The 12,585-nt window shown below is 38.3% G+C and overlaps 1 protein-coding gene across 8 annotated transcripts in view; it reads right to left on the bottom strand.

Moving 5' to 3' along the window:
* The window catches only part of ELF2 (E74 like ETS transcription factor 2), a 91,687-nt gene that overhangs the window by 19,757 nt on the left and 59,345 nt on the right, over window positions 1-12,585 (bottom strand). For 6 of the 8 annotated variants that reach the window (XM_027857534.1, XM_027857536.1, XM_027857538.1 and 3 more), the window contains one exon: window positions 1,559-1,672. In XM_027857534.1, the coding sequence (XP_027713335.1) occupies window positions 1,559-1,672 (114 nt within the window). Of the gene's footprint in view, window positions 1-1,558; window positions 1,673-10,535; window positions 10,844-12,585 lie in introns of those variants that run through there. The other 2 variants (XM_027857537.1, XM_027857539.1) reach the window with 1 other exon arrangement.

The following is a 12,585-nucleotide window of genomic DNA, read 5'->3' as shown; positions in this document are numbered from 1 at the left end:
CTTAAGATATAAAAGACCAGGCCATCTTTCATTCCCCTAGCCTATCTATGGTTTTCCTTCTAAAAAGTACGGAAGTAAAATAAAATATAATTACAGACTGGTAGGCATAATCTTGTAATCATAGAAACTGCCAGTGAGACTTTGTATTTAGTGTTTCTCTGACCTAAGAAATATAACTTTTGATCATTTTTAAAAAATATTTAATATGTAACTTTAAATTTTGTACAAACAGTAAAACTATATTTTATCTCTAATACACAGAATATTCTCATGCAAAATATAGATTATGATCCTTAAAAATTCCGTTTCATTCTTAAACAATCAAAATATATCCCTTTTCTAACTAGAAGCTGTTCTTAGAAATTACTACAAATTTTCATCAATGTCAACTCTAGGAAATCGGGGCCATATTCAGTTAGTCTTAAGTCAAATTATATATTTCCTGCCGCAACATTTTTTTATATAGGTGAAATCAAGACAAAAGTAAAGAACCCCTTAAAGGGAAAAGTTGTCACAAAAAAGTAAACATGCAGCCCAGGAGATCTCCAGACAAAGAAAAAAGCAGTCCTAGTTCCACAGAGACTACCTGATGATAAGCCTTCATAAGCCTATAAACTCTATGGGCAGCTAAGTGGCACAGAGTGCCAAGCCTGGAGTCAAGAAAACTCATTTACATGACTTCAAATCTTGGCTTCAGACACTAGCTGTGTGACCCTAGGCAAGTCACTTCACCCTGTTTGCCTCAGTTTCTTCATCTGTAAAATGAGCTGGAGAAGGAAATGGCAAACCACTCCAGTAGTTTTGCAAAGAAAACCCCAAATAAGGTCATGAAGAGTTGGACACAACTGAAGGACAACTATAAATTCAAATTATGATTTTTTAAAAAAAAGCACTAGGGGGCAGCTAGGTGGTGCAGTGGATAGAGCACCGGCCCTGAAGTCAGGAGGACCTGAGTTCAAATCCAACCTCAGACCAAACACTTGACACTTACTAGCTGTGCGACCCTGGGCAAGTCACTTAACCCCAACTGCCTAAAAACAAAAAAATAAAAATAAAAATAAAATTTAAAAAAGCACTAGTTTGTGAAGCTACCTGCTTCTCCCTATTACTCACCCATCTGACTCACTGCCTATCTAATGGCTAGAAGGAAAGGGAGAGGATTAAGTCCCCAGTCACCATATTCTGGGGAGCTCTATGCAGCTCTATGCCCTATCTGCTATGGTTTATGACCTATCTAAAGAAAATCAGACTATAGTATAAATAGTAACTCTAAAATATATATATTTGGCATATTTTTTTTAAATCTACAATTTTTGTAAACTTCAGGGTCTTCTTTATTTCATTGATTATTAGGATGAAACATTCAATAAACATTCAAAGCTTTGACCTAAATGTATGCACACCTATCTATCAGTCATTATTTTTGGCCAACTAATCATACATGTGATTAGTGACTACAATAATCCATTTACACTTTTTACAGTCAATTTTCTTGAAAACTGAAACAAGTGCTATAATATAGTTAACACAATAGTCATCTCAGTGGCAGTTCACATACCAGGACTTGTCGCATCCCTCAAGCAGGTTGGAGACTCCATATGAAGCAAGGCTTCAGCAGCTTCAATTGTCTTATCCGTGCAGTGTACATTACTACCGTGAACTGATGCTTCAACTAGGAAAAAAAAATCAAGTACACTCCATTAAAAAAGTCATTTCAAGTACATATTTTAAAATAAAAGAAACTCACTCCAGATGAAAAGTTTTAAACATCATTAAAACGATTAGTATACATTGATTAACTTGAATACAGTCTTTAGAAGTTTCAAAGCAATAAGGAATAGGTAGTATCTAAGCTTCCTAAAATGAATGTTAATTTTTAAAACATATTTTTCTGGGGACAAAAAAAGGAAAAACAAGTTGAAATTTGAAATTCAACTCTGAAACCTTGAAATTTGAACTCTTATGTCAATTTTAAGCCAAAACTAACTAAGGAAAAATAAGCATGGTTACAGATTAACAGTTCTATGAGGTAAAAAGCACTTCTATCCAATACCATGTCTAATAAAGCTCTGGGTCCCAAGCAAGTCCCTAACTCTAATCCTATTCAAAATAATTAAGTAGTTCAATTAACCAACAGAACAAACCCAAATTTCACAGTCACATTATATACCCTTCTGGGCACACAGGAATGACAAGCGATTCTACTCTTTACAACAGTTGATTCACTCCTGGTTTAGAAGCATCCTGTCTACTGATGATGTAAAAAATGAACCCTAGGATTAGAAACAGTCTACTTTATTAAGGAAAATCATTGACATTTCATCCATAGTAACTTTTCCCTTCCTCCTAAGAAGAACTTGCTGGGCTCCTAAGAAAACAATTCCCTTTATTCCCATGAAGACATTCCATCTGCTTTGTGAGAAAATGGGTGAATCAGTGCTTTATAATTTACATTAAGATAAAACTTTTCATAAACTGACAGGTCCTTAATCATAAATATAATTAACACAATTTTCAATTAATACAGCAAAAAACTTTACTAGAATGTGTTTGTTACTGGATGCAGGAAATTCACTTTTTACCAACTCCTGTTTAATTTTTACAAAAAAAATTTGAGGTGGGGGAAATAGGATCCAAAGTGCTGAAAATATGTGCCTTTGTATCATAAAAACAATTTCTATCCTATTTTAAAGGTAAAACAAAAACACCTTAGTTGAATTACTATTTTAAATGCTCCTAACTAACCCCACTACCTTCTCATCAGCCTCCAATTTTTTGGACAACATTTTTAAATTCAGTGACCCCATAAACCACCTGTTGCACATCATCTACACTCTCACGAAGGTAGCTGTGCCTCTGCAGTTGCTCTTTCCATTTATGGAAATCTGCTCAAAGCTCAATCGTTCCAGAGCGGCAGCCAACATCTGAGTAAATCTATCTTTAGGTGACCCTGCTTACTCTATCTGTGGCTTCACTAAATTAAAGAGGATTCAATTAGTACTTCTATCTGAACTTCAAAAATGCTACTGACAAAATAAAATCTTTAAGCTGGAGTCACCTAAAAGAATATAATCACAGACCTATTCAATATCACATTTTAATGCTATTTAGGAGGGGAAATTTTATATTCTAGATTCACTACAAAGAAGCTAAATCACAAAGAATTTGATCTAAGTAAAACAATAGTAATTTTAAAATGTAACTTTCACTTACTCAAAAATTGTGTCTGTGTGTGTATACACACACACTCATTCCAGCAATTTTACGATTTTTTTTAAAGAAAAGGTAGAAAGAATAAATTCCTTATGAAGTTATTTCATTAAGACATATCCTAAAGTACCCAAAATATATATTTTGAAATGGGAACCTGAAACATTCAATAAAAACAATATCTAGAAACAAAATTCTAGTAGTTTAAAAAAAAATTACATGTGAATCCTATTTTATAAAGTCAAAAAGGGAGAGGATACTGGTATAAGTATGCCTCCCAAACCACAAATTATTATATTGCCCTTGATTCTTAACTGGATCAAGGTAAACATGCAAAAACCAAAGTTTACTTAAACTCTTAAGTTCCGTAAGACCCTGGAATATTCCTTTAAAACTTATTGTCTACTCCTCACTGAGAAACTCCTAAAAATCAGGCAGGCAAAAGTACAGCTAAACAGAAAACTTTGTTCAAACAACCAGAGTATTATCCAAATAGAGATTTTGTTCTTAAGATCAAACATTATCCCCTAGTCAAAAATAATATGAACTTGACTGGCACTTGAATACACATACATTATACAGACAGGAAATGTTAAACAAAGTTTGTATATTAAAACATTCATTTTTCATTCCATTGTGATGATTCAATCATTAAAATAAGCAATATAAACCAATTTGTGTTCAAAACTTGAAATATGCAAATAACAATATGTATAAATGCAAACAACACAAGCAAATGGCAGGCTTATTTAGAAATTTAAGAAATCCCATTGATCACATTCATTCCCATATCAACAATTTATGCCAATAATATTGAACATGATCAAACAGAGGATACAAGCTCAGTCTATTTCAAGGCACTTTTCAGAAATATTCGTCTTCATAAAATCGGAGACTACCCACACTGCCATTTTATCTATGTCTCCTATCAGCATTCCACAACAGAGCTCAGAATAATCACAATAAAATTACAAATTTCAAATATGGAAATGGACAACAAAAATATTTCAAAGTCAAAGGATAATTGTGTAAGAAGGCTATACTACAGAGCCCAAGTCAACGTGTGTGTAAGAAGTAGCCAGGAAATACATCAAGATGATGCATGAAGGAAAAAGGAGATGGCCAGCATTATATTGAAAATGAAGAATAAAACAATGAGGGGCTGCAAGATTATAGTGGTTTCTTCAAAAGATCCAGAGGACAGCCTCATCCTTGATGGATGATTTATAAAAAGACACAGATAATAATCATACAGGACAAGAAGGTAAAGGTGGACATTTGCAGTGGTGGAAGAATCCAACCCACACCAACAAAAATATTAAGAAATGTTTAATAACTACTTCAAATTCTCTCCACCTCAAGTTTAGAATCATAAAATTTACTGCTGGAAGACAGCTTCATTTAGTCTAACTCCCTTCATTTTACAACTAAAAAAACTTGAAACTCAGAGACATTAAGTTAATTAGCCTAAGTCATACAGAATGTTAAGTGGAAGAGCCAGGATCTGAACCCAAGGTCCACTGACTCTCCATCACTTGCATCTACAAAAATATGCTTTGCTTTGAAAATAGTCTGTGATTTCTGAATGGCTCTTTAATTTTTGTTAACAAGGGATAGCTCTTTGCATAAGGGAAGCAGAGGTATGGAAATGTGATGTCTAAGGAAAGGCGTCAATCAATAAGATTAAAATGTTTTAAAACCTATCTACTAGTCCAAGTTGGACATCTAGATAACTGACTGATCACCAAAGAAACAAAAATTTAATGTTACCTCTAATAATATGTAAGAATTACTTTGATATTTATCAACCATGGTGTTTTATTCATGTCAATAGTTCAATAAAATAGAAAATAAATGTTATCACTGATTAAGTTTGAACTTTGATCTTAATGGTGTACTGTATTTTTTACAAAATATTAGTCAAAAATCACATTTTATTTTGCTTCTTAAAACTTGATTTATTGGTTACTGTCTTTTAGAGATGGGTCTGAACTATACCATAGAAGGGAAAAATAAAAAACCCTCCCCGTAAAAAGCTATGATTCCCCTGGCACAGAAAACTTCCAGTGAGGGAAATTCCCTTTACCAATATACACTGGCTCCTGCTTCAGAGCTAAAAGGTAAAGGCTAGAATGCAGGCAAACACTGTTTTTCAGTCTCCCCTGGTTGGTGCTGCTACTGCTGATACTCCAAAGGACAGACAGAATGGGAAGAGAATAGGGAACATGTTTGAGGGAACAGATTCAGAAAGGGAAGTTTTTATAACAAAAAAAAAATTGCTTATGTCCCCATGCACTCTCTAGAGCATGCATTGTTCCATTTCTTTCTAGTCCAACAGTGTTACATGGTAGATTATTCCAAGCTCTCTCTCACTCAACAGCTGTCAGAAAATACCAAACTTGGTCATTCAGTATGACAAGAGGCATACCTCAGCTTTAGGGAAGAGAATCCCAGCAATAATCTAGTTCATAACAATGTTTTGGAGCAAAACTAAAAGTTAGTAGCATACTTAATTAAAGGGCAATGGAAAGAGTGAAAAACATTTCATTAATTACTGTACCTCTAACCAGCAAGAGGATAAACTAACATTACAAGGTCATCATTCAACCGTAGTCCCTTATTTAAAATAGCTTATCCTTTAACACCCTGCAGCAACTATCATAATACTACAGTGAAAAATAATACCAAGTATTAAATGCTATAGTTAATTTTCATCTTCAAAATCAGTTTTTACTCAGTGGAAAAATTGAGCAATTTTTTTCTTTATAATATTTTAAGCCCTTTTCGAGATTATGATTACTAAGTTTGAAACAGAGTAACTCAATTAAAATTCTGTGTGGAAGAATCCAAATGACAATTGCATGGGAGAGGAAACACCAGATTTGAGATCAAAGGACTCTAAATCACAACTCTATGGCTCACTTGCTACCTTGGGCAAGGGTGACTCTTAAGCAAGTCCTTTAACCACCTCAGTAAAATGAGAGTGAGAGTTAGAGTTGCTTATCATTGAGGCACCCTTTTTGCTTCCAATCCTAGGAGGAATTTTTTGTGCTTTTTCTTAAACCAGACCTGTGATTTTATCACAGATTTTAGATAGCTCCAGGCTAAGAACTTCCTCTACCAAAGCTTCTATAGTTTATAGTTTTGGAGTTGCCAGGGGGCAGGAGAGGTTAAACTAAGGGTTAGATAATTGTTAAGTGTCAGAGATAAACTGAACCCTCATCTTCCAGACTCTGAGGCCAGCTATCTATCCACTTTGCCATACTCCAGATCTGTAAGGAATTACAGTATTCAATTTTCAAAAAAGAAACAAAATTTTGCAATAAGATACAAGTTTCTCATAAATATCCATTTGCCGCTTTCCCAATATTTGAGCTGTTACACAGACTAAGTGGAATTTAAGTAATTATCCAGATAATTTAGACACCTCTCCCCACCCCCCAAGCCCCCCCCAAAAAAACCAACAACTTGCTACTAAGAAAAAAAAAGGAATTTTAATCCAAGTTAGCCTGATTGGCTAATCTACTTTAACTTGAGTTATATTATTACTGCTTTCCTCTTTACTTCAGTAAATACAAGTTTAACAAGACTACTGAAAACCAAATGATTAAATAACACTCATAAATTAATTTTAAAAGATAATGACATTTCCTCTCCTGTTTTACACCAACATTTTTTCAACCATTTCCTACAAATTTACAAATTTGTCCAGTTTTTCAACTTAACTTTTTCAACCTACTCTCTCCACTAGACCACAATGGTAACAGTCTAAGCAAGAATGTAAAGCACCTTTTACAGTACAGAGTACAAGACTTAAAAATTAAAAAAACGGATTTTATTCCCACCTAAGCCACTTGCTAGCTATATGACCATGGACAGACCACGTGAGCCTCAGTTTCTTCATCTCTAAAATGGAAATAACACTCAAACTACCTATGCCAGGGGGTTACTTTGAGGAATATGCTTTGAAAACCTTAAAGTACTAGGTATGTGTTCATTATTCAATTAATAATAAACATTTACTAATTATCAAGTTATTAAAAATAACTGTAAAAAAAAGTCTAACTAAATCAATGTCCAGTATTGTAAGAAAAGTGTTGATATGTTCCACGTTCTAAACCCAAATGCCTCAAATTAAAATATTATAATAAAAAGGATACAGGTGCTCCGGCAAACTAGTGGCAGTATTTTGGTCCTCCTCCAGGAAGCTTCCCTAATGAACACCAATCACTCTCATCAACACTAATACAATTCCTTCTCCATCCAAATCACTAATACACTCTGGCAATTTCTGTATTTGTCTTAACAGCTTTTAAAAATCATGTTTAAGTTCATCGATTCCCTTTTTGTACTGTAAAATCCTCAAGGACAAGACTGATGTCTAGATATACCTGTTGACTCTCTTTCCATATAATAAAAGATTACTTTTTTTTTTAAACATTTTGTCTATTTTCTGGGGAATAGCAATAGAGATTGGACCTGTGATTTCATTGGTACAGGGAATCTTAAGTGAGGAAACTCCCTCTATGAATGCAGGTCAGAACCTTCTGTTTCTCTTCTCTCCTTCTATTTGACAAGCAAACAAAATTAAAGTGATTCTCAGGATCACAAGATAAATTAATGATTAAAACACGAATTTAGAACTATGGTCTTTAATCTGAGCTGGGCCACTCTGCCTTTCCAAATTTTAATTTATTCAATTTATGTAATTAACCCTGCACAAATTAGTAAACCTGTCTCAAGTTTCTTCCTAAAATAGGAAGCATAAAGTGAGCTAACTCACTCAAGATTACAAGCAATACTTAAGGAAATAACTTGAAAAATAATTTCACATAATCCTTTCCTTTGTAAAATGTTACAATCTTGAAAAGCATTATATATATTATTATAACTATAATGCTATTTCTTAATACACTAGTCAAATACAACAGAGCTGGAAAACTTTTTTTCACCTCCTACTGGAAAACTCTCTTCTGTGTTTTCAAACTTGTTAGACCTAATGCTCAGCATCTCCCACCACCCCTTCCATTCCAAACAAAAAAGACACATGCCAGATTTAGCCATCTGTTTCGTTTCCCAAAGCCTGTGAAATTAAACTTTTTACAGGCTTAAGAAACTCAGATGTTTATGACAACTTTTCTTTCTTACCTTCCCAATCTACACTAGTTTCTCAAGTGACTACAGCGCAACTTAACTACAAGAAACTATTGCTGGAATTAAAAAGGTTCCACACACAAGAATAAAGATAACAAACCCTCATACCAAAGTTTAAAATAAATATTACACTGCACCAGGAACATAAGGTTAAAACACACCCCCCCACCACACACAAACTAACATACTGAAGATTAAAAACCATGTGGTTGGCAGACTAAGGTGACAAGAACTGTTATCAATGTGTCCTGACATTTACTAAGACACTTCCCCTAGAAGTTAGAAATTTTTTTCTAAAATGATAATTTTATTTAGCCTATTTCAAAGATTATATCATTGCTCACAAACATTACTCACCTGTCCAGATTTGTTTAAAAAAAAAACTACTACCATTTGTTCTTTCAAGCCCTTTGAAAAGTGTCATAAATCTTACTAGCATTTTATTTCAGAGGATCAGATTCAATTAAGGAACCTGAGGTTTATTCAGCCCAACATCTTCGTTTTGCCAAAGAAACTGAGGCAAAGAGAAGTGACATGCCCAAGGTCACACAGGTTGGAGCAAGGGAGTGGACACCAAATCCTCTGCCTCCAAACCAGCACTTTCCAACTGCACCCTCAATTTTAGATGTGTGGTGTATTTCCTCAAGGTAAGGTTAAAATCCACAAATTTACATGTACTCATGAATCTAAAGCAGCATAATGAACTTAGTAATGTGCTTATATTAAGTACTAAATTTTATTTCCTTTCAGCATTTACACCAGGAAGAAACCAGGAGCAAGATATCAGCTATACCCAGTGTTTGTATGTAAATGTCTAATCTTCCTATTATAATCAATTGAGATTCTTAATAGGATTGAGAATAGAGATTCATGCTTTCTCAGTACTAGTGGTGCAGGTACCAAATATGGAAAGCATATAGGTTCTGCTCCACGAACACGAAGCCCAAAAGGGTGGTGTGGGCGTTATTAAAGCTTTCAATGTAACTGAAGTCCGTGCCCTTCCGCTGCAGCAGCGGTGCAGCACATCCCCCACCCTTTCGGCCACTTCCGTGTTTACACTCCTATTCCCTCCAATTCCATGCGTACATTGTCAGCTTTACTCCCGCCCAATCTCCATTGGTCCAGCGCAGGCCAAAAGACCCGCCCCCAGAAATCAACGTTCTTATTTGGAACATCCCCGAGAAGGGATTGGAACGGAAGCCTTGTCAATCTCGCCGATTCTGTCCTCTCTGCTGCGCTTCCGCTATGGTGGGAGGTTTGGGGGGGAGGGGAAAGGGGGCGACACCGTGCTGAGACTTACCCAGGGCCGAGCCTGACTCTTGCCTGCCCGCCAACCTTGCTGGTACCCACCACTCACATGAAAAATAAAGCAAATTGTGCCTTTTTATGTGCCCCGCCCCACTGCTCAAGACATCTCACCACTTCCCACCCCACAAACAGCCCCCTAACTCCCCGCGAGGGGAGGGGGCTGCGTTGGGTTTCCTCCTGTCCTTCAACAAGCAGGGCTGGGTTCAGAGTCACGGGCCTGGGCAGGGGCAGCCCTGTTCAGTTGACTCCCTACCACCATGACCCTTTGCGAGACCGTTACTCCTGAAAGTGCACCAGGTGCGAGGGGGCGGGGAGCTGTTTTGGCGGGTACCCTCGGCCCACTCCGTTTCTACTCTACAGGAGTCATGGGGAGGGAGTGTAGGGGTGGGGGAGCGAGTCCTAGCGCCCCCTCCCCTGGGGCAGCTGCGGCCTCTCCGGCCATACAGCGTGGCAAAGCAGCGGAGACAACAGCCGCGCTCGCTCCCTCGCCCACTTCCTGGTTCCTCAGCAACTGGGGCGAAGCGCAAACTCTCCCGCCCGGGAGTCGCCAACTTGAGCGCGGCGCACGTTCTCTTGCACCGGCTGCCGGCGCCGGGCCCGGGAGGCAGCGCCGCTGATACCGGGGGGCAGCCACAGAGCCCCGGCACTGAGGACTGGGCAGGTTATTCACCAAGGTGATCACTTCCTGATTCGTCGCCTCCATTACTTCATTCACTGCTCCCTCTCCAGCCCGACCTCCCAGCGCCTCCCGCTGCTCCCTGCACCGGCCGCCACCGCTGCGGGAGAGCCGCCTCCCGCCCCTTTCACACGCCGCTGCCGCCGCCTGCACCCGTGCACAGTAACACAACTTGCCCGGTCCTTACCGGCCCGGATGAGCAGATCCAGCTGGTTGGTGGGCCCCTCATGCAGAGAAGTCGCCATGTTTATCCCGGGGCTGGAGCTGCTGCTGCTGCTTCACATTGACTTAACGCTGGGAGCAGCGGCGGCGGCGGGGGAGGAGGCGGAACCAGCAGTCAGAGGCGCACACGCACACACACACACATACACACATACACACACATACACGGAGGGATCCTTGCGCGTCCTCCCGACAGGAAGCCGAGGAACCGGCCCAGCTCCCAGGCGTCCGCCCGGCGAGAAAGCCCAGCACCTAACGGTAGGGGCTGCAGCGGCGGCTCGACTAGCAACGCGATCCTTCCGCCCTGCAGCCCAGACAGGAAGTCCCCGACATTCGCGCACGGCCGCTCCGCCACCCGCAGCCGGGGGAGGAGACTCTGACACCTGAGGCTAAGGAATCTGTCCCGGGCCTGGGACAGTTAAGGGGCTGCCCGGGACGAGAGAAGGCACCGAGAACTGTCTCTAACTGCCCGGGCTACAGGAGAGGCAGGCAGTACATTCTCTCTTGGAAGAGATTCTCGTGCTGCTTCTGCAGCCTGGAAATGGCCATGCCTGTTTTACCTTGTTTTGGCGATCGCCGCGCTTGCTGGCAGCGTTTCTGTCCCTCCTTCAGGTGATGGAGGTGGGTAGTTTGAAAGAGTAACCCAAAATGGTCATGCACAGAAAATTATGTTGCCATAACTTTTCCGGAAAGGAAAAAGTGCTTCTACTATTTTCAAAAAAAACTCCTGTCCTCTTTGAAAAATTGTCAAGAACTTAATATTGAGTAAACAAAACTGACCAATCTGTCATGCATGATACCATTCGCAAATCTGTCAAAATGTTATGACCCTTCTCATTAATAACTGGCTTAGAAACAAATCTGTGAATGATGACGCACTTAGACTCTTAATATTCTCTCATTAAGGACAAAAGATCCCTAGAAGTACTAACAAATACTACATAAGCACACAATTCCTTGCTACTAAATGAACATATAAAATCAGAAAACCGAGATAATTTGGAGTAGAAAAAATCGCAAGTTACAACGTTCTTCAAGACTAGGCTTTGAAAATGTGGTAATGGTAGCTGACATAATTTTGAAGGTTTACAAAGCCTTTTCCTTACAAAATCCTATTAATGAGAGGAAAAAAATGCCTGACCACACAATAGAAACCTGGCAATTATCGGTTTAATATGATCAATATGTAAAAGAAAATAGGTTGTTTTTGAAAGATGGGTTTAGTCAAACTCTTCATTGAGTTCAATTTTTTTTAAAAACCTGAATTATCTGACATTACACGTACAGCCTACAACAAGTTAAATTCAGCTGTTTACCTAAGTGCAATGCCAATTTATTATGATGGATTCCACTGCATCATGAGGATCTCAAATGCCTTTAAAAATATACTTTGAGTCAACACAGGGTTAGCATTTCTATCCCTTATTCCTCAACACATGCTTACAGATACAATGTACTTGTGGTTGCTATAGATCTGTCATAAGCTAAATCTGATTCTGCTTGTTCCAGGTACACCTACCAAATCTGGAACAAAAACTACAGTAACAGCACAGTTTTCATTTCTGTTCAATCAATATTAAAAAGCACTGATTAATAAAGATAGCAGTTAGTAATTTTATCAGTTTAAACAGGAAGAGGAAGGGAGAGCAAATACCAACAATCCTTTTTGGTTTTAGATAATTTACAACTAATATTAATTTCTGTTCATGGACTGGTGTTTTTTCATGTAGTTTGTAAGTGAAAATAGTGATGCTGGTCACTTCTACATTTGTTCTCAGACTGGCAGGTCAACTGAGTTTAAGCAAGCTCAAATAGAGAGACCTGCTAATGTGGGAAAGTGTCAGTTTGAGGTTGGTCCATAACATATATAATTTATCAGTCATTTGTTTCTTGCTATATAAATGTATACAATGTACAAACAGTGGAATGAGTCAGTCCCTGTATTTTAGAGTAGCTGGGGGCTGGGCCTTAATCACTCCTCCATAGTGCTTAGCACAGACCTACAGGAAATTATG

Source organism: Vombatus ursinus, unplaced genomic scaffold (assembly GCF_900497805.2).
Source record: "Vombatus ursinus unplaced genomic scaffold, bare-nosed wombat genome assembly UNPS02012179.1, whole genome shotgun sequence".
In the NCBI taxonomy this organism is placed as follows: domain Eukaryota; kingdom Metazoa; phylum Chordata; class Mammalia; order Diprotodontia; family Vombatidae; genus Vombatus; species Vombatus ursinus.
The sequence above is the reverse complement of the archived record's forward strand: the minus strand, read 5'-3'. Positions and strand labels throughout refer to the sequence as shown.